Source organism: Rosa rugosa, chromosome 4 (assembly GCF_958449725.1).
Source record: "Rosa rugosa chromosome 4, drRosRugo1.1, whole genome shotgun sequence".
Taxonomy (NCBI): domain Eukaryota; kingdom Viridiplantae; phylum Streptophyta; class Magnoliopsida; order Rosales; family Rosaceae; genus Rosa; species Rosa rugosa.
Window position 1 is genome coordinate 34,736,489 of NC_084823.1, and position 22,135 is coordinate 34,758,623.

The 22,135-nt window shown below is 38.0% G+C and overlaps 6 protein-coding genes across 6 annotated transcripts; 1 reads left to right on the forward strand and 5 right to left on the reverse strand.

Annotated features, from left to right (window-relative positions):
- Nucleotides 1–518: 518 nt before the first annotated feature.
- On the reverse strand, nt 519–2,440 carry LOC133744703 (aspartic proteinase CDR1-like). Its single transcript, XM_062172770.1, has 3 exons — nt 1,907–2,440; nt 716–823; nt 519–629 (listed from the first exon to the last, which is right to left on the reverse strand). Exons 1-3 carry the CDS (start codon nt 2,438–2,440, stop codon nt 519–521), a joined length of 753 nt encoding a protein of 250 aa, XP_062028754.1.
- Nucleotides 2,441–2,594: 154 nt separating this feature from the next.
- On the reverse strand, nt 2,595–3,197 carry LOC133744704 (aspartic proteinase CDR1-like). Its single transcript, XM_062172771.1, has one exon. The coding sequence runs from the start codon at nt 3,195–3,197 to the stop codon at nt 2,595–2,597; it is 603 nt and encodes a 200-aa protein (XP_062028755.1).
- A 3,259-nt stretch (nt 3,198–6,456) lies between these two features.
- On the reverse strand, nt 6,457–7,809 carry LOC133744705 (aspartic proteinase CDR1-like). The gene has a single exon (XM_062172772.1). It carries the CDS (start codon nt 7,807–7,809, stop codon nt 6,457–6,459), a length of 1,353 nt encoding a protein of 450 aa, XP_062028756.1.
- Nucleotides 7,810–8,361: 552 nt separating this feature from the next.
- LOC133745897 (pentatricopeptide repeat-containing protein At2g36240-like) lies at nt 8,362–10,680 on the reverse strand. The gene has a single exon (XM_062174058.1). The coding sequence runs from the start codon at nt 10,644–10,646 to the stop codon at nt 9,201–9,203; it is 1,446 nt and encodes a 481-aa protein (XP_062030042.1). The 5' UTR covers nt 10,647–10,680; the 3' UTR covers nt 8,362–9,200.
- An 80-nt stretch (nt 10,681–10,760) lies between these two features.
- Nucleotides 10,761–14,325, forward strand: LOC133745898 (1-(5-phosphoribosyl)-5-[(5-phosphoribosylamino)methylideneamino] imidazole-4-carboxamide isomerase, chloroplastic-like). Its single transcript, XM_062174060.1, has 8 exons — nt 10,761–10,900; nt 10,986–11,047; nt 11,140–11,347; nt 11,798–11,883; nt 11,992–12,093; nt 12,454–12,587; nt 13,382–13,430; nt 13,852–14,325. The coding sequence occupies exons 1-8, from the start codon at nt 10,783–10,785 to the stop codon at nt 14,026–14,028; spliced, it is 936 nt and encodes a 311-aa protein (XP_062030044.1). The 5' UTR covers nt 10,761–10,782; the 3' UTR covers nt 14,029–14,325.
- Nucleotides 14,326–15,535: 1,210 nt separating this feature from the next.
- On the reverse strand, nt 15,536–19,747 carry LOC133745795 (UPF0481 protein At3g47200-like). The gene is made up of 2 exons (XM_062173932.1): nt 18,958–19,747; nt 15,536–17,158 (listed from the first exon to the last, which is right to left on the reverse strand). The coding sequence occupies exon 2, from the start codon at nt 17,132–17,134 to the stop codon at nt 15,626–15,628; it is 1,509 nt and encodes a 502-aa protein (XP_062029916.1). The 5' UTR covers nt 17,135–17,158; nt 18,958–19,747; the 3' UTR covers nt 15,536–15,625.
- Between the last annotated feature and the right edge of the window lie 2,388 nt (nt 19,748–22,135).

The following is a 22,135-nucleotide window of genomic DNA, read 5'->3' on the forward strand; positions in this document are numbered from 1 at the left end:
AAATACAAATGAGAAAAACTAAAAGAAAACATGCATACAGTCAGTTCTTTCCTTTTCAACAAAACTTGAATGAATAAATATAATGAACGTTTCAGCCTCTCACTTACAGATTCACCAAATTTCAACGTCCCAACAACTGGTTGTGGTTTTTCTTTTTGCTTCCTGTAAACAATTGGGATCCCAGTACATTAATGACATAAACAATAAAGGAGGTTATTCGCAAAAGTCTTCTCAACAACTAAAATAACTCGAACTGCAACACTTCCACAACACTTAATAAGAAACAAGGATAGCAGGGGTTACCGATACACTTCAGTCCGACACGAGGGAAAAACATCAATTGAATAATCATAACTCGTCCGATATGAGCTTCCTCCACTAGCGAAAGAAGAAGTTGAAGACGTCGACGGGATGACATCAACATTTTCACTATTATTTTAATCAAAACAATATAGTTAATTAACAGTCCTAGTAGTACAAAAGTGTTCAAATTCAATTGAAAACAGTATCCCGAAAACTTACTTTAAGGCAATGGCTATAAGGGCAACAAGAATTGCAGCGAACACAAGAATAATGGAAGCAATCAGAGTAGTTCCAAATGAAACCCTTGCTAAATACTCAGCCCCAGCCTGTCAAAACGCATCATATGAATGCCGATGTCTTGCATAACTTGAAACACAATGAAGAAATTATCAAATCCCATAAGCATCACTACCTTTTCCTTCTCAAGCAGCGGCTCAACTCTCATTATGAAAGATCTGCCTACAAGTTTTGCTCGATAATCTCTGGGAAAAACATAGAGTACATCGCCTTCATCGGAGACCTATATATCCAGACCATAAGAATTGTACCATTTCACTAATATAATCTATAAAATAATCTAAACATGAGCTACTACATTTTCCATTCAATTTCTTCTGAAAACATAATTTACTAACAAAGTTCATGATTTACTAACAAAGTTCATGATTTTTGTTAACATAATGCATACGAGTATAGAAATTTGTGAAAATTAGGACCTCCAAGAAGCCCTGAGTATCAGAAGCGAGAGCTTGCAAAGCGTTCTGAGCCTCATGGAGCTTAAGCCCAGCTTTGCCGGCCACGTCACCAACAGTCACTCTTCTTCCACAAGCGTCCAAGCGTCCATTGCTCGTTTTCTCACGTCGGAAGGTAACTTATCGCTCTCGACGGCACCGCCGGGCCTGATCGCTGCAATGCTGGCTCTGACAACCGGCGCGAAAGCCCTAGATTGTGGAACCCTGGAGGCAGCGCCCGGGAAATTGGAGGTTTGGGAACGATTAGGTAAAAGTGCAGCTTTGAAAACGAGAAGATGACGAGGGATTGGTGGAAGAGTGAAGCAGGTAGCCATGGATGCCATTAATTGATTTCAAAGACCTTCTGCCCCTCCTGGCTTGCATCGCAAGTCAACACATAGTCCAGTTGGCTCCTGGCTTTTAGTGCTTGCATGGGAGCGAAAAGAAACAAAAGGTAAAAACCACTAGCGGTCACTCCAAAGTTGGTAAAACCGAAAAAAATAGGGTACGTCGTTGGATAATGAACTGCATCAATGAGTCAAAAGCTCACATAAGCCATGAAGTACGGCAAAAAAAGTCTATAATTCTCATGAAATTAAAATTCGTGACATGAAAACGACATCGTGAGATTGTGACATCTTCTGAAAGCAACAGAAGTAGTTGCATATCCATTTTCTAAACAATATATAACGGATAAGAAGCACGCTCAAAGTTTTTTATCATCTACTCAAAGCAACAGAAGTAGTTGCACGATACTAAATTTGTTTATGGTTACATTTAGAAACACTCTGAATGGCCATAGTGTCTAGCTAGCTAGTTGTACAATCAGTTGGCTGGAAGGAAACAGTCTTGTTCTCAAGGTCATATCCTACCAAGTAGTTTATCTGTGCCCAATTCCCATAGGTTCCGACACCGCTGCCTCGGGAGAATGCTAAGCAAACAGTCTCATCATCCATCCTAACAAAAGTGTTGGCAGATTTTAGCTTCACATCTGCCCCTTTAAAATGGAAAGTGACATTGGGACCAGGAAGAATATCATACTTAGTCAAGAAACAAGACAGCCCAGAACCAGTCGGATCTTGCTTCACTTCCAGATCTCGATCTTTAAGTTCTTCTTCAATTGCTGATTTGAAACTGTCGTAAAGCAACTCCGGCAAGTACGTTAAGGTAGTCCCCGAGTCTATGATCATGTTACCCTTAAAGGCCTTGGCATCTGCATTAAGTGTGATATTGTTGGCTCCAACACTAATGCCTTGAAGCTCAACGATATAAAAGGTTTGAGTGGCGCTAACACCGTTCGAAAGCAAAGGGGTGGTGACCACTTCAGGACCTGATGAAGTATTAGGTCGACCAAAATACATCTTGCTTGATGGGGTTGCATTAGAGTTATTAGACAGGAAAGACATTGCAGGATTAGGAACCAAGCAATAAGAGAAATATTTCCCGCCAACCAAATACCCCCCTATTTGGGAGATAAACGACATAGCTCCACGTCCTAGTCCGACAATTCCCGACTCAATCCCACTGAATATTGATATTTCCCGCCAACCAAATACCCCCCTATTTGGGAATGGATGTGGAACCCAACGTAACAGTGTCGAGGGACATGTTTCCGGTGGTATTAGACCCGTCGACATATGAATATTGATAGTCACAAGAGCTTGAATTACTGGAACAAAAGGAGGCTGGTCTTAGCAAACGACATTCGTTGGACATACACGAAAGAGCTCTGTAAGTTGATGAAGAAGCTGGATCAAAGAGAGGAGGGTTTTGCTTGAAACATTGCCTGCATGGCATGCATTGTGTCCATATAAGATCGCTTCCGGTGTCAACAATTCCAATGAAAGGTCTTGGTGGTGTACCGATTGATATGTTCACCAGGTAATCTCCTTCGCTGTACATTAGATGATCAGGCGATTCATCTTCTGATGAGGTGAAACGGTTGATGCGATCACGTGAACGTCGCAAAGCATTGCTTACTCGTTGCCAATTAGTTAACGACGAATTGTATAAGGGAGAAGATGGTGTGTCACGATGGATCATGTTGACGCTAATAACACCACCATGGTGAGGAACATTATCTTGTGCATTAGAGCGAACTAAGAGAAAGAGAATAACAATAGAACTTGCAATGGCGGAGAGTGAATGATATGGCGTCGCCATAAGAACTAATGGAGAAGATTATAGGACAGTTATACAGACTGAGAGCGAACGAGGGTGAGGGTGGCCCATTTATAGGAGAAGAAGGCCTGATAATCTTAGGAATCAAGTAATCAACCTTTTCCATTAGTCAAGACATATTCTGAAATCTTTTTGATTTTCCCTGTGGATTTTGAAAGATTTTTCTGAACCTCATTCCTGTTTGTAGTAATTCGGATTTACGTTTCCTTTTTCAAGTCTTGTTTTGGATCTCTGCCCTTTTTTGAGGGAAAGGAGGTCAGATTTTATTGATGAAAGATGTCTAAAAATTACACAACTTCAGCTGCTAATGCAGCTTGTAAAAAAGAAGGGGAAGAAAAATAAAAAGTCTCCACGGGGAGAGTCCTAGTATGAGCAGCCATCAGATGTGCCACCCTAGCTATTTGCACTTCTCTTTGTATGGATCTCTGCCCTTTGAATTTGCTTTCCCGTTTACTGTTTTCCTTAGGCCGATTAGGTGATCAGCTGTATGATGTAACTGTTCAATAAAAAGTTAAAAGTGTTATTTGCTTATTTCCCGTTGCAATGATAGAGGGGGTCTCAATGAGGTCTAAGATTTGTGGCCTCAAATATGTCATGTAAGCAAATACAAATTTTATTTTTAATTCCACATAATATATCTTGCCACATCATACTATTGCAACACCAACTTTACCATTTTAATTTCCTTTTAGATGTTAGGGGGTGAATCAATGACATTAATGAATTTAATTAGGTGACGAAAAATAATATGATGAATTATGTATTAATTTAAGGGATATATCTATAGATTCTTTGACCAATATTTGTCTTCATTTAATTAAATTCTTTCCTATAATTTTTCTTTCCAAATAGCATTGATTTCATCCAAAAAAATATATAGCATTAATAATTGAATTTGGAAAATGCTTATGTCCAAATTAAGAGGTAAAACTCAAATCTAACGTTTATTATATATAATCATATGAATATGTATTTTTCATATTATATTTTCAAAATTTACTGAGTTCAAATTCATATACATGTGTTATGCAAATCTATTGATCGAATGTATGTGCAAATCTATTGACTGAACTACATTAAATGTTTTCTATTCTTTTTTTTTTTTTATCAAATTTTTTTTTCTATTCTTGATTGAAGAAAAATTGTTGTTTAAGTTGTATAATGAAAAAAAAAAAAGAATTTAGAAGAAAACCAAAATAATTTAGCGCCATTAGATTTTTTGGAAGGATAAGATAATATCTTTCTCAAGAATTACATAGAATGATATGACAAATAGGTAATGTGTGTAAGTGACATGACATGACACCTAGGATTGAGGCCACAAATTTTAGGCCTCATTAATGAGGCCACAAATCATTTTACATTTACTCGCGATGGCATGCAGTGCATAGAGTTGGAAAGAATTGTTATCTAACAAGGATAACAAGGCTTCCTTAGCTAATGCGTGTCTGGCACTTCGATCGGAAAGAGCAAGAATTCTTGTATATATCTAACAAGTCGTTTTCACTGGAAACCAGTTGAGATCATCTTAAAAATAAAAATTCCACTCGCTCACTAATACAATCTATTCGCTTTCTTCATTAGCAAATTTCATGAATTCCTAGGTGAATACAAGCACAAATTCATAAACATTAATAAAAGCAGTCTGACCTCATTGAGCATAAGCCTAGCTCAAATGACCATGTCACCAATAGTCACTCTTCGTCCACAAGTGTACGTCCAGAGCTTCCATGCTCGCTTTCTCACACCAGAAGGTATCTTATCGTTCTCGACAGCACCGCAGGGTCTACACGGTGTCTTGAAGATTGAACCTTCGAGGCAAAGGCCTGAAAAGGGGTACTGTTGTGGATGCCCCTCGTTTGGGCCCCTGGCTGTCGTAACCAATCTTGCTGTATTCATGAATGTATCTTTGTACGTAGAATCATATGTCTAGCGCCTAAACACTGTTTTAGATCCATCATTTTATCGAACAGATGATGAAGTACGGCCATCCCCATTGTGGAAGCTCCAAATAGAGTTTCATCATGCCGCATGTTTAAAAGCTCCATTTTAACTTGGTTTTGCTGATTGATCATCTCCAAATCCTACACCCCACAAGACATGTTGTTAAAATGATAAATTACAGGATAAAAAATGAGTTTAACCATTTTGTTTACAGCTTCATGTACGTCTCCAGCTTTCAGCCTCTGATGTAGACCCTAACATGCCTTAATTTTTGCAATCAAGTCCTCACAGAAAATCATAATTGAGCACGATAACCGAAAATGTCCACATATTTATCCATCAACCAACCTATTATATGTAGCAAGATCAGGTATAAATCCCCTATCCAGCATCTCATCCACCACCACTTCCACCGATTCTTTTTCCCTTCTCTTGAATACCCAACCACCAAAATGGTATACGCCATGCCGGCTAGCTCCAAGCCTTTACTCAAAGACAACAACCTAAGGTTATCAACTTATTCCTCAGTTCTCCCCAAATTGCAAAGATCTTGAAGGAGGCAATTAAAAGTCACAATATCTGGAACCATACCCTCTTCAAGCATCCTTTCCATCACTTCTAAAGGTTCATCAATCCTCGCAGACCTCCTCAAACCCTCAACCAAAGTGATACAAGCAATCAAGCTCGGAACATTTCTTGTCCTCCACAGCTCATCCGATCCGCCACCTCCAACGCTCTACCCGAAATTCTTTTCCTACAAAGCACTTCAACAAGACCATAATAATCATACAATCTAGGCAACACATTGATTGGTTTCAAAGACCTTGTGTGAGTTGTGTCCCTCCTGGCTTGTTTCGCAAGTCAACACATAGTCCAGTTTGACTCCTGGCTTTAAGTGCTTGCGTGGGAGCGAGAAAAAACAAAAGGTAAAAACCACTAGCGGTCACTCCAGAGTTGGTAGACTGAAAAAATAGGGTACGTCGTTGGATAATGACGTGCTTCAATGAGGTTGTCAAAAACATTACTAAACCAACACCTCACACTTACGGCCAAAAAAGCTTACATTCTCACGAAATTAAAATTTGTGACACGAAAGTTTGAAGCAACAAAAATGGTTGCAAATCTATTCTCTTTTATCGAACGAGCTTAAAACAACATATCACAGATATTGAGCATAAAGATGCACACATCATCTATTAAATTGTAAGATACTTAACAAGATACAAATAAACTTAACATGATACTAAATTTATTTATGGGTATATTTAGAAACAGAGAAGCTATCCAAAGTGTCTAGCTAGCTAGTTGTACAATCAGTTGGCTGGAAGGAGACAGTCTTGTTATCTAGGTCATATCCTACCAAGTAGTTTATCTGTGCCCAATTCCCATAGATTCCAACACCGCTGCTTGGGGAGAATGCTAAGCAAACAGTCTCATCATCCATCCTAATAAAAGTGTTGGTAGATTTTAGCTTCACATCTGCACCATTAAAATGGAGAATGACATTGGGGCCAGGAAGAATATCATATTTAGTCAAGAAACAAAGTCCAGAACCAGTCGGATCTTGCTTCACCTCCAGAAATCGATCTTTAAGTGCCTCTCTAATTGCTGATTTGAACCTGTCATAAAGCAACTTCGGTAAGTACGTTAAGGTAGTCCCTGAGTCTATGATCATGTTACCCTTAAAGGCCTTGGCATCTGCATCAAGTGTGATATTGTTGGCTCCAACACTAATGCCTTGAAGCTCAAGGTAATAAAAGGTTTGAGTGGCGCTATCACCGTTCGAAAGCAAAGGGGTGGTGACCACTTCAGGACCTGATGAAGTATTAAGTCGACCAAAATACATCTTGCTTGAGGAGATTGGGTTATAGTTATTAGACAGGAAAGACATTGCAGGATTAGGAACCAAGCAATAAGAGAAATATTTCCCGCCAACCAAATAACCCCCTATTTGGGAGATAAACGACACAGCTCCGCGGCCTAGTCCAACAATTCCTGACTCGATCCCACTGAACACTCCTTCATTATGGTGTCCGCAACCAAATATAGTGTTGGGAATGGATGTGGAATCCAAAGTAGCAGTGTCCAGGGATAGATTTCCGGTGGTATGAGACCCGTCACCATATGAATATTGATAGTCACAAGAGCTTGAATTACTGGCACAAGAGGCGGCTCCGCTTAGCAAATTACATTCGTCGGACATACAAGAGAGCTTTCTATAAGTTGATGAAGAAGCTGGATCGAAGAGAGGAGGGTTTTGCTCGAAACATTCCCTGCATGGCATGCATTGTGTCCATATAAGATCGCTTCCGGTGTCAACAATTCCAATGAAAGGTCTTGGTGGTGTACCGATTGATATGTTCACCAGGTACTCTCGTTGGCTATAGATTAGATGATCAGGCGATTCATCTTCTGATGAGATGAAACGGTTGATGCGATCACGTGAACGTCGCAAGGCAATTCTTTCTCGTTGCCATTTAGTTAACGACGAATTGTATAAGGGAGAAGATGGTGTGTCACGATGAATCATGTTGAGGCTAATTACATCGCCATGGTGAGGGACATAATCTTCTGCGTGAGAGATAACTAAGAGAGAGATAATAACAATGGAAGTTGCAATGGTGGAAAGCGAATGATATGGCATCGCCATAATAACTAATGGAGAAGATTATAGGACAGTAATACAGACTGGTAAAGCGATCGAGGAACTCTGGTATAGGACAATGAAAGGATTGTGGCCCATTTATAGGAGAAGGAAGGTCGGATAATCTTGGGAATCAAGAAACCAGCTGAAGCCGTTTTTTGGTCTGAAGTCTGAACCAGCTAAAGCCTTGCCTTTTCCATTAGTCTCAAGTTATATATTGAAATCTTTCAAATCTTCCTATTTTGAAAGATTTTTCTGTACCTTCTTCCTGTTTCTTGATTCGGATTTACGTTTCCTTTTTCAAGTGTTGTTCTGATTTCTGATTTTGCTTTCCCGTTTACTATTGCCTAGGCCGATTAGGTGATCAGCTTCTATATTCAATAAAAAGTCAAATGTTATTTGCTTATCTCCCGTTTATTCACGATGGCATAACATTGACAAGATTGCATCAGCTTATTCAAACTCCCTGGCAAACAATTTTACAAATGCACTATAAACAATACAAGCAGGGATGGAGCTAGCTATGTCAATTAGAGTTATATATAAAAACTCTCACAAAGAAAAGGAAATTATACTATCGATATCGCTATAATATTTGAATTGTGAATACAAATTTTCGCTTTTCTATATATCTTGACCTTCTATGCTAATACAACCACCAAAATACCCCCAAAAAAAAAAAATAGAGGTTCCTTGGAGCCTTAGGAAATATTTTTGAAAGTAACTATCTCTGATCAGAAGCGAGAGCTTTTTGCAAGTTCTTAGCCTCATTTGAGCATAAAATTAGCTCAAACGGCCATGTCACCAATAGCTCTTCTTCCACAAGTGTCTAGAGCTTCCATTGCTCGCTTTCTCACATCAGAAGGGATCTTATCGTTCTTGACAGCACCACCGGGCCTATAAGTGGGGGTGGTGTCTTGAAGACTTGAACCTTTGAGGCAAAGGCTGGGAAAAGGGATTCGTTTGGACCCCTGGCCATCAAAACCAATCTTGCTGTATTAATGAATGTATCTTATTGTACAATCATATGCCAGCACCTAGACATTTTTTTAGGTCCATCACGTTATTGAATAGATGATGAAGTATTGCCATCCCCATTGTGGAAGCTCCAAATAGACTTTCATCATGCAGCATTCTAAAAGCTCCATTATAAGCAAAGACTGAGCCATGCTCACTTTAACTTGGTTTGGCTGATTGATCGTCTCCAAATCCCACCACACCAGAAGACATGCTGTTAAAATGATAAATTACAATATAAAAAAGGAGTGTAACCATTTTGTTTGCAGTTTCACGTCTCCAGCTTTTAACCTCTGACATAGACCCTAACATGCCTTTCTTGCAATCAAGTCCTCAGAGAAAATCATGATTGAGAAAAATAACTGAAAGTGTCCACATATTCATCCATCAACCAACCTATTATATGTAGCAAGATCAGGTATAAATCCCATATCCAGCATCTCATCCACCACCACTTTCACCTCCTTCTTTTTCCCTTCTCTTGAATACCCAGACACCAAAATGGTATATGCCATGCCGTCTAGCTCCAAGCCTTTACTCGAAGACAACAACCTAAGGTTATCGGCTTCCTCAGTTCTCCCCAAATTGCAAAGATCTTGAAGGAGGCAATTAAAAGTCACAAAATCTGGAACCATACCCTCTTCAAGCACCCTTTCCATCACTTCTAAAGCCTCATCAATCCTCGCCGACCTCCTCAAACCCTCAATCAAAGTGGTACAAGCAATCAAGCTCGGAACATTTCCTGTCCTCCACAGCTCATCCACAACCTCCAACGCTCTCCCCGAATTTCTTTCCCCACAAAGCACTTCAACAAGACCATAATAATCATACAACCTAGGCAACACTCCTTTCCTCGAAAAATCAATCAACAGCTCACACGCCTCCTCAACCCGACCTTCTCTACAAAGTCCATCAACCAAAATCTCACAAGTCACACTCGAAAACTTGCACCCAAACTCAATCATCTCATAAGCCATCTCAATCCCATCCTCAACCTTCCTCTCCCTAAAGAACCCCTTAATCAAAGTATTGAAACTAACCACATTGGGACTACACCCCTTCTCCCTCATCTCCTTAAACAACTCCAAAGCCAACCCAAATTGCGAATTTCGACAATAACCACTAATCAAAATATTAAATGTAAACACATCAGCCTTAACTCTATCCCTAACCATCTTCTCATAAAACCCCAAAGCCTTATCATGTGCCCCACATTTCACAAACCCATTAATCACAATGTTATAAACCACAACACTAGGCTTCCCATCAATCAATTTCCTCATGGAATCAAAAGCACCAACAGCATCACCCAACCTCCCTACTCTACAATAAGCACTAATCGCAAATTTGAAAATGGGTTCTGTTCTGGGGCAAGAGAAAATACCATCGGAACAAGGGCATGGGTTCGAAACCATGAAACCGATGAGATGGCCCAGCTCGGCGAAGCGGTCGGTGGTTGCGAGAGTGCAGACCATCCATTCGAAAGTGGAGTGGTCGTGGCGGAAGGAGTCGACGGAGGAGGCCCAGTTGAAGACGTGGAAGTCGAAATGGGTGAAGGTGGGGTGGTGGTGGAGCTTGGACTTGAGGAAATGGAGGAGGGTTTTGGGGGAGAGAGGTGGGTTTTTGATGTGGGTTTTGATGAAGGTGAGGAGGTGGGTGTGGTTGTGGTTTGAGGTGTGGGAGAGAGTGAGGATTGGGGAAGGTGGTGGTGATGGGTGTTGTGGGGGTTTTGGGAGAGATGGGTTTGGGATCGGAGAGAGCTGTGGGAGTGTTGGAGGCTTTTGCTCCAGTAAAGGTATCAGCTTTGGTTTTCGGAACCTCCTCATATCACCAACAATGGCTTCTGTCTTGGTTTAGCCATGGCTGGTTTTAAAGGGAAGAGCTGTTTTGACCAAAATGCCCTGCCTTTGTGCTATAAAAGAAGACGTGGAGAGAGAAAGAAATCCCCAATTTTGAAGCAGAATGAGAGTTGAGAGCCTCTGTTCTTCTTTGGGTTCCGAGTTCAGTACAGTTTTTCAGAGCAGCTCTTCGATTTTCGGTACAAAGAAGCTTTATGGGTATAGGCCATCTGCAACATTCAGTAAGTTTCTGCTTCCGTTTTTGGTCTGTAACTCTTTGTGTGCAATGATGACATAGAACCCATTTTTGTTGTTGTTTGGTTATAGGGTTTAGGCGAGTACCCATTAGCTGTGCTGTTCGTTTCCGACCCTGCATTGATATACACAAGGTATTGGAGATTTAAAGTTCAAATCTTTTGGGACTTGACTCTGTTGTGTATTGTTGCATTTGTGTGATTGTGTTGTGGGTTTTTGTTGATAGGGGAAAGTGAAACAGATTGTTGGGTCGACGCTTTCGGATTCGAAGGAAGATGGGCCTGCGCTGGTTACCAATTTTGAGTCGGATAAGTCGGCTGGGGAGTATGCAAAGATGTATAAGGAAGATGGGCTTACAGGTGGCCATGTGATAATGCTGGGAGCAGACCCTTTGAGTAGAGCTGCGGCCATTGAAGCTCTGCATGCTTATCCTGGTGGGTCTTTAGCTGCCTTCTTGTTATTGTGATTCTTTTGCTCTTTTATACATTTTAAATCGATTCTCCCCTGATTCCATTGATGTGATAATAAGCAGAGATGGTGGTTCTTTTTGGATTGTTCTATTAGGTTCAGTAAAATGTTACCTAGTGCAGTGCAAATACACTTTTATCTTTGGTTGGTAGTAACATGGCTGGATATAATAGTTGAATCAGATTAAAGATTGTAACTTGTAATTATCAGGATTGTGAGGTTTAGGGAAACTCTGATATCAAAGAGATGCTAACTTCTGCAAAAGGATCAGCTTTCTCAATATTTACTGCATATATTGAGATTAGTAAGAACCTTGGGAGTATGCTATTTCACTTTGTTCTCTATGGGTTGATGATATGTTTAAAACTTACAGATTTTCCTCTGCTGAACTTGCTGCGAGGACTGGTATAATCTAGGTGGTTTGCAAGTAGGAGGTGGGATCAATTCAGATAATTCTTTGCAGTACATAGAAGAAGGGGCTAGCCATGTCATTGTCACTTCTGTGAGTTTTGTTTTTCTCCTCTTTTTAAATTGAAAAACCATGTATTCTTGTTTAGAACAATTGATATCAGGAAAACATTTTCTTAAACTTGTCTTGGTTTTCTTGCAGTATGTATTTAATAATGGGCAAATGGACCTTGAAAGGCTTAAAGATCTTGTTCGTGTTGTTGGAAAAGAAAGGCTTGTTTTAGACCTTAGCTGCAGAAAGAGGGTATGAAGTCAATTCTGGATTATACCTCCTATGTCCTTCACTTGCTCACTTTCTTTACGTGGTTAAGCAGTCTCATTGGACTATGTATTCTTGAGCAGTTTTTATTATTGCCTTTGAAATATTAGTTTATTAAAACTCAGATTGTATCATTGATGCTAGAACAGAGTGAATGAGGTTTTGCATATATTATCAAAACTATTGTATTTCCCTTCTTGAGTGTTTTTCAAGTCCCTTGTTTAATAGGCTTTTACGATTTAGCCTAATATGCAGCTGTCACACATTCGCCTGCTCATTAATTTATACGTTCAAGTCACTCTTTTATGCGTTGGCCTTAATATTTATCCGGTCTTTCATGTCCAGGAAGGTAAATATGCAATTGTCACCGATAGATGGCAAAAGTTCAGTGATGTGTATCTTGACAAGAAAATATTAGACTTCCTTGCCAAGTATGCAGACGAGTTTCTGGTACATGGTGTCGATGTTGAAGGGAAAAAGTAAGTCATATTTATTGCCATACATGTTTCATTACCACAATACATACACTCATATAAGTGCGGCAGAAATGTATATATTTAAATAAATGCTCATGAAAACCATTTCCTTGTGAGGCTTTTTGATTTTGTCTGGTTCATTGTATGTTCACACTTCTTTTGCTGTTATCAAGAAAACATTGTTTACCAATAAATTAGAATAGTTGAGGAAATTTTATGGATTCCCAAATTATAAATTACTACTGATTTTACTTTTTATCAAGCGAAGAGTTGGTTCAATTAGACTAATATGCATATTTGTGAATATAGTTATGGTTTTTGATTGTTCTTTCATTTCTAAAGGGTTGAATTTAAAGAAGGTAAACTCTTAGGTCAGCTTAATTTGTAATTTCAGATTTACTTAAGTGCTAGCCCTAAATGTTTAGAATGGCCATGGGGATTGTATAGCCATTTCCAGATGGTGTAATGCTTTGTGCAGTTGAGTTGAATACTGCTACAGGCTGACATTCTGTATCTTAAAATGTTGACTGATATGAATAGCCTGCTTGGGGTGAAAGCATACATATCATCTTGCCTGATGTTGATCCAGACAAAATATTAGTTATAAGCCTAAACATATGATTGTCAAGAACTTTGGCCACTTTGTAAATCAGTATTAAAATTTCCTGTTGTAGGAAGTTTACAACCATATAATTTGGCACAAGTAGCCCCCAACCTGACAATTGAAATTTGGAACATAAAATTTAATTTGCTCCTTAATTGTCAAGATTATCTCATTTTTGCTTTTGTTTATGCAGACTGGGGATTGATGAAGAGCTTGTGGAGTTGCTTGGCAAACATTCTCCGGTTGGTAACCTATTGTGACACATTTATCATTGCTCCACAATTAATTTTCCTATGTATCTGCACATCTATCTAGATAACCATTGAAAGTTTTATGTTCCACCAAACACAGAATAAAATGAGTTGAAACCATGCATGCTTCGTAACCAGAAAACTCAAAAAATTGTATTTTGTCATCCAAACCATTTGTATACTAAGTTGCTAATGAATGCTGATTAAAATGGGAGAATTGCCGGGCAGATGACCACACCGTAGGTAAAAGCCCTCAAATCTAAATAATTCTCTTTGAGCCAAAATGTGCGAAGCACTACTGTTATAGTAGAACTGTTGCCCTGGGTGTCAACATTTATAAATTGTTGCTTTATGCTATTATAGTATTATTACATGTGTAAATTACTGATGTGCTATGTGATTTTGATGCCAGATTCCTGTAACTTATGCTGGTGGTGTCACAGTAATGGCTGATTTAGAGAGGATAAAAGTGGCAGGGCTAGGACATGTGGATGTTACTGTCGGCAGCGCTTTGGATGTTTTTGGGGGCAACTTGCCGTACAAAGAAGTCGTTGCTTGGCATACTCAGCAGGAAGCATTGACTGTTTAGTATCTCCCTATGATCTGTTGGTGTGCAAGCCTGTGCAGTATCTGATATCTAATTGATTGTGGCTTATATATCTTGAAATGCCAAGGGGAGTTCAGTTGTTTGTAACTTTGAATAAGAGATCTTGTTGTACCCTATGAATAAAAGTAGTAATTTTTGGGGGAATTAAGTTGAATTGAAAACTTGCAACAGCTAATGTGTGAAACAGAGTTTGGAAAAGCCTGATTGAGATGCTGTTTTGCCCTTCCCACGTTTCGAAGCACCCTCTCAAGGGGCGGGTTTGATTTAATGACTTGCTACTGCATTACAAATATATTATTTATTTATTTTTGTTAAACCATTGCACACGCTAAAAGAATGAGTTTGGATTTTCAGAAATATGTCTTTGATATATAGATCCAAAGTTCAAATTGTTTCAGAACTATGTTTTCGATACAATTCCAAAGTTCGAATTGTTTCACTGATTAGACCCCAACACAGAAGCAATTAACTATTAACATAATGCACCCCATGATTATATGTTTTGTGTCTCTAAAATAATCACAACTGACAAAGATAGATGTAGTCCCTCATGATTGATTACTAGTTGAATTGGACATACTTCAATTTATAGCTAGATGAATTGGACATAATTCAATTTATGGCCAATTTCTTAGCAGTCTTGGAAGATATCCAACAGTTCAATGAACCACGATATAAATAGGAGACGTTGTACACTCATTATAATCTCACATAACCTATGCAACTCAATGACCGAGAATATGTGAATATGCTTAGTTTCCTCCAATATTTCACATTTAGTGCGTATTCAACTAATTGTAATGCCTGCAAAAAAAAGCTACTGGCTTCGATGGTATTGTAGCTAGTAGTAATGAGTAATCTAGGAAGCAATTGCCTATGGACTGCTGTAATAATTTCGAACATACATTGCTCGCCATCTTGGCCCCAACGACGTCTGCAATAGTTGTTCACTTCGCGGCAAGGTTCAAGATAATAGAAGTGGTAGACATTTCTATAGTTGTAATTTGTAAAGGTTTGTTGAAGAACTTGGTCGCATCTTCTGGATTCAACCAATTTTGAATAATTCCGTTTGTACAGTCGAAATTCTGTCTTGATGAGTGTATCAAGGAGGACGGCATAAGAAGTGATCCTAGGCTTGCAACAATTGTAACACTGCTCTTAGGAAATCAAGTTTCGGAAGCTAGAAAGCTTTTGTATCGAGAGTGGACAATATATATTACAATAACCAAAGGTGGTATTTCGAGTACCCCATTACTGAATTTGATATCCAATATGCCATTGGATGTACTATGTACCCTTCTTGAATTTAACTCCAGCTTCCATCAGACCCGAGATTCTATCTTGTTGATGCTGCATTAATATGTTTATTGACATTAATTTATAAGTATCTATGCAATAAGTTACGTACAATGCCAGGAAGGCCAATTGGTTAACAAGCAGCAAAGAAACAAAGAACAAGAAAAAACAGCAGAGAACAGAGACACACATATCAATATGTAATCCCAACATGAAACCAACCACACAGCAGAAAAGAGGAAAGCAAACGACCTAAGCGGCCAGATATGTCTAACTTTCAATTTTACATCTTGATAGTGAACACTGTTTGCAATAATGCAAGGATAAATATGATAGCTGCCAACATTTGCGAGGCAATTGCCCATGGACTGCTGAAATGATTTCGAACATACATTGCTCGCCATCTTGGCCAACGACGCTTGCAATACTTGTTAACTTCCTGGGAAAGCTCTAGGTAGTAGAACTCGGTGACATATGTATCACTGTAAAGATTGTCAAAGATCTGGGATGCCTTTTCTGGATTCAACCAATTCTTAATGATTCCATATTTGCAGAGTATATCAATGTCTTTCGGAGTGTTGATGAGTATATCTAGTAGCATTGCATAATTTGTGATCCTAGGATCGCACAGATGGTAACACTGCTCGAGGCTGATCATGTTTCGGAACAAAGCTTCAGTTGACTCGTGAATTATGAAAGGTGGTATTTCGAGTACCCCATTGCTGAATTTGATGTCCAATATGCCATAATCCGTACTACCCTTCTTGAATTTCACTCCAGCTTCTATCAGGCTTGAGGCACTTGGAATTAGTTCCCATCTTTCCCTATTTCCACTTTCTAATTGCAACGTTGACCCAATTAACGAAGATCTCAACAGATCTAGTACATGTTTAGTTTCGTTATAATGAGTGCTTCGCAACAAGCTAGTTTCCATTGATGAATCTAATCCTCTTGTCCCAAAAATTCGAAAGAACCTCAAAGTTAGTCGAGTCAGGACATTAACAGACGATATTGGCTGTGGAGAACGAAAGATAAGAATATCGTCATCAGAAGAAGTCAAGCTAAACAAACGATGAAGCACCATCCAAGGTATTTGGTTTTCTAACAAGAACAAGTCACGATCTACAACCTCGAGCATACAAGCCCTATTCATCACGGGGTCATTCGCTGAAGTCGATGAATCAAGACCTCCGTATTTACGGAATAGCTCGATGAGAAAGCAACCATCAACTAACAAGATTTTGATAAACTCATCTCTAGTGAATTCAACTGGTACAGCATAACATTGGCGGGCTTCTTCCTCAATACATGCAATCCATTTTACCATGTCTTTCAAAACTGTGCCCTTTGTTTGTGAGACTCGACTGATGAGGTCTTGCGTATATTTCAGTTTAATTTGCTCTGTGGCTGTCAATCCTGGTTTGCCATGGTGTAAAGGCCCGATCGAGAATGCCGTGGGGACATAAGTTTTCTCATTAGTTCTAAAGAGTATTCTGGGGGTTTCGAAGATGGAACATTTGGTTGACAAGAGGGAGTTTTCAAAAACAATACTATCCAGTGAAGATCTCAAATCACTTTCCACAAATCCAATATCAATGTTTTCCATAGAAGATCCAAAATTACTTTCGTCTGATGCAGCTGCAACATCAATATTATTTCCCATGAAAGATCGAAAACTACTCTCATGTGGTGCAGCTGCAGTATCAACATTAGTTCCTGTGGAAGATCCGAAACTGCTCATTTCAATAGGACCAAAATCATTAGCGCTATCATCTCTACCAAGACCTTCCATATCCTTCTATTTTTCTTCTCCTTCCTGTCAAAAAGAACTTTCCTTTACTCAATAATGTCTTTTATTCTGTTTATGACATATGTCTAATTAATGAGTTCATAAGTTAAAAACGTAAAACTTTTTTTTCTTTTGGATTAACAGGGAGAGGAGATCCGAGTTCACCAACTTTTTGTTCGAGTATAACACTTGAGTTAAAAAGAACTTTTCTTTACTCAATAATTTTCTCTAATTTTCTTTATAGCATATGTCTAATTTGATGGGCTAGGGTTTTGTTCTCAGCCCATCTCTATGTTTTTAGTTTTGTCTAATTCGTAATAACTCCCTTTTGTTTGGGGAAGGTAGTGGGTTTTGGCCCAATTTATGCTTGCTTTTTTAGTGAGCTCTAGTGTACATTGCTATGGTTTCTTTTTACACCAAGTTAATGAATCTTCTGGAGTACTACAATTGAGTGCATTGACGAAGGGAGATTCACGGTAGTTTTCTTAGTGTAAGCTGAGATTTGTAGTTTTGTAGCCTCTTGAATAGTTGCGCGACAATGTACTAGTGGATGGTACCCGTATTCCCTTATCTGCTTGACCACTGATTTAGGGTATAAGCATATGAGGTTTATTTGTATGTACCGTTCTGGCTTTGGGATTAAATGAAATCTCTATTACTCTGTCAAAAAAAAATATATATGTCTAATTCTCTAAACGAACCCCTAAATTTTTTTTTTGGACCAACAGAGGAGATTCGAAGTTGGGACATGTACTAACATTTTTATTTGATCATATGTCAACTAACATTCTTTTTTTGGTTTTTTTTTTTTGTTTGCATTTTGAAAAATTGCTCTAGTTTATATGATTCTTGCCTTTGACCTGTGTTTTTGCCTAAAGAATAACGCACGAACTTAATTTTTTTTTTTTGTCTCGAATTTAAAGAGAATAATAGTAACCAAAAGAAAACTACGTCTAGAAATGTTGGATTCAAATTTTATTTGACACCAACTTTTTTACATCTTATTTTGATAGTTTACGTAATGACATTTTTTGTACTCTATACGTGAGATAAGATTTTTTTTTATTTTTTTATAATTCTTTTATGCAAAAGTATTTATAGCATTTCAAATTGCTAAATTGGTGAATCCTTTGACACAAACAAAAGTGCCTAGCTTTTTAAGTAGTAGAGATATGCTACTACAAATCTATAATAGCAATTTCTGTAAAAAAAAAAAAAATGGCTCAACATTAGAGTGGGAAGTTTTTTTTTTTTATCAGATAAACAACTCAAATGCTATAACTAATCTTTCGTGAGTCGAATTCATAGCCTCCCACTTACAAAGTGGAGATTATGTCACTAGACCAAATGGTACTGGGCTAGAGTGGGAAGTCGAGTTCTCTAAAACTTAAAATTATACATTAGAGGTTTTAATCTCCTCTGATATAACAAAAAAGAAAAGTCTCCAAAATATAGATAAGGAGAGAGAGAAAGTGACTCATGTGGCTCTTTTACTCTTAGACTCTTAGTGCAGTAAATTAACTACATTTTCTCTTTTATTTCTTGATTTTTACGGATCTGAGTTGCTCATCATCTTATCCACACTGAAAAGGGGAAAGAGGACAGCAAAGAAACGTACAGTAAACATTAACAAAGATGCATGTTGAAAATGACACATTAATGCTTTCTTCAGTTACAATCATGAATGAAACTTAAGAACCATCTGATCACTTGTTAGTCGTATATTAGACAAGAAAAAACAAGAAGCTATAATTTTCTTTCGAAAAGCATATGCATGTATTAGTGAGCAAAATCAGTTGGAAGGCTCTCATGAAAGTGATACTTACCTGGTATCTTGAAGCTTTTAGGAACCAGGTGGATCAAGTGCATGCTGGCTCTTCCTTCCGAACCTCTCTATGCCATCAGCCTAATATCGGGTTTGGTATAAGTTGCTTCGTACAGAATATTAGTTCTTGGAACTGAACGAGGGAGAACCAGCCGCAAAGTCTTCTTCGTCTACTGACCAGAGATAAATAACCAGCAAACTAGTCAAAGTCAAGCAAAGGGAACGAATACTCAATTGGTGTGCTTTTATCTTTGACCAAAAAAAAATAAAAAAATTGGTGTGCTTTTGCGGATGTCGAATTATTATTCTAGCTATACTAAAATGCAAACAGAGTGAGGACAAACGAAATGAATAGTTCCTTAACCATTCTACCCCTCTCCTGCATGCTATTTTACGAAATTACCCCGACACCTGTCTAGCCCCAGTCATTCTGCTCAGTGTACGTGTGTCTCTGCTTCCTTACTCCCTTTCTACATGTCTTTGCTTCTTTACTCCACAGTAAGGGAAGGAGAGAGGTAGCCGCTTCATTCGCTCTATTCCAATTTCAGTTCAACGAGCCAGTAGCTTTACAGGTTTGCTTTTACAATCATGGCATTCAAATCTCCACTTTATACGAGAGGAAAGGATGAATTTGTGTTTTAAATGGCGAGATTAAAGTGGCGCGAGATTAAAGTGGTGGAGTGGAATCAGAGAAAGAAGGAGGGGAGGTTTTCGGGGAAACTATCCATCTCGGGTGTTTTGTCCTTGGACTGACTAGCTTTCACGAGAAAGAAAGAGGAGAGAAATCTGAGTCTGGGTTTGTTTTGGATTGCGGATGTAAGTTTTTTCTTATGAAAAAAATCTCCCACTTATGAATGAGAGACGATGTTACTATACCAAATGATAATCCATCCAATCTTTTGAGTTTTTAAATCATTATCTTTTTGGGTTATTTTTTTTTTAACAAATAGTCAATGATATATATATACACAGTCCTTCTTGGCTAAGGATGTCCTTACCTTAGCTTGGGAACAGATTTCAAGTTTTTGACTACTTTTCGATCACATATTCACATCTTAACTGTTCAGTTTTAAGATCCTAATGTATAGATCATCTCTGCAAAATTTCAGCCAAATTGATGATCGTTAAGACATTCAAAACTACAATTTACAATAATGAACACGAACGGTTCCGGTTCAACAGATTCTTTCATTGGTTTAATATAGTTTGATACCTTAACGATCATTAATTTGGCTGAAAATTTGCAGAAGTGATCTATACATTAGGACCTAAAAACTGAACGATTAAGATGTGAATATGTGATCGAAAAGTGGTCAAAAACTGAAAATCCGTTCCTAAGGCTAAGATAACGATATCCTTACCTGAGAAGAACTGTGTGTGTGTGTGTGTGTATCCTATCTAGAGCAGAGCTCCGATTTGAAATTAAAGTGTGCAGTTAGAGTTTAGGGTCACTTATCGGTCATATATCCACATATCGACCGTTCAGTTTCTAGGTACTAATGTATAGATCATCTTTGCAAATTTTCAGCCAAATTGATGATCGTTAAGGTATTTAACTCGCTTAAACCAATAGACGAACTAAATCTGTCCAACCTGAACCGTACTAGCTTTAAGGCAGTTATTAATGCATTAATGATCATCAATTTGGCTGAAAATTTACAGAGATGATCTATATATTAGTACCTAAAAACTGAACGTCAAGATGTGGATATGCAACCGAAAAGTAATCCTAAACTCTAAATGTGCACTTTAATTTTAAAGCAGAGCTCCGCAATGGATATGATATATATATATATATATATATATATATATATATATATATATATATAATTATTGTACTTGTTACTTTCCTTATCTGGTTGGTCTGATTGAACTCAATGCCATGCAGTGTATGTCTAGGCTGCAGCACAAATAGGGTTTTTATTTTGATTTAGGGTTTGTAAGATATGTGGAAAAACATATCTAAACATTTGCCACCTCTGACTCTTGTTTGGTTTCCGCTTTTATCGGCATCTCCAACTATATGCTGCCAAACTTGCATCTAGAAAAGCTCATTTTAGGGAAAAATTTTAAAGCATGTCTCAGATGATTACTTACCAACATATCCTATCAAAGAACGTACACTAAGATTATTACCTACCTATATATGATCAAACCAATTTTTTCGATATAAATACGAAAGAGAATATGAAACTTTGACAAAAAAATTAGAACCCAAACGTACGAACATATTAAATCTAAGTGATAAGATTCTGTGGGGAAATTGACTCATCAAAATCAATTGAAGTGATTGATTCTGATGTGGAATACTTTGCATTTGGACCGAAAACTTGAGGTTTTAGTCATGGTCTTTGCCAACAATTTTAGTCATTTCAGGATCATTCAATGATTCAAAATTTCAAATACTCGTCAAAGCTGAATCTGAAAGATATATATATGGGTCAGGATCGTTTACTATCTTCAATCAAAACCGACCATTCATTCTCAGCTTCTAATTAAACCCATGTGTTATTAATTTGTATTTATCCAGTAAGACTTATGGACATAGTCTAATTCCTATCCTTTAGTTAAATAAATTAGATCAGAAAACCGTCAAGGTTACGCTTTAAATTTAGACCAAAGAAGGCATATGACATAGCAGTCTATAACGAGTCATTAAATTCAAATTTTCAAACTGAACAAAATGTTCTTGAGAATTACACAAAAAAGGAGAACAAATTATTTGTTGCTTCCATTATGATTAGATGGAGTCATAACCTTCCAAACTTAGAAGTATTATGGGCTGCAGACAAACCTGAAAGTATTGTGGGCTCCCAGGGGAGCTTTATGTACGCAGACAAACCTATTATAGAACAGTTGCCAAATACCCAAAGTATACTTGGGCTCCTTTTCTTACATTCATCTTCTACACTAACATTTAACGTGGTAATGCAGTGTGGTTAATGTATTCTTGATAAGTTGTATTCGTGATTGGTGTTAATGATTTGACATTGATTGTTAGCTAGAGTACGTGCTTAGGGTTTGTCTCTCAAATGTTGGAACAAGGGTGATATATCACCATAAACCTTACACAATCAAAACTTATTTTAGCCATGCACATGTCAAGCACTATTTTGCAGATACATCATTGAAATGCCACTAATTGACAATTTTCTTGACATCAATGACATGTACTTCTT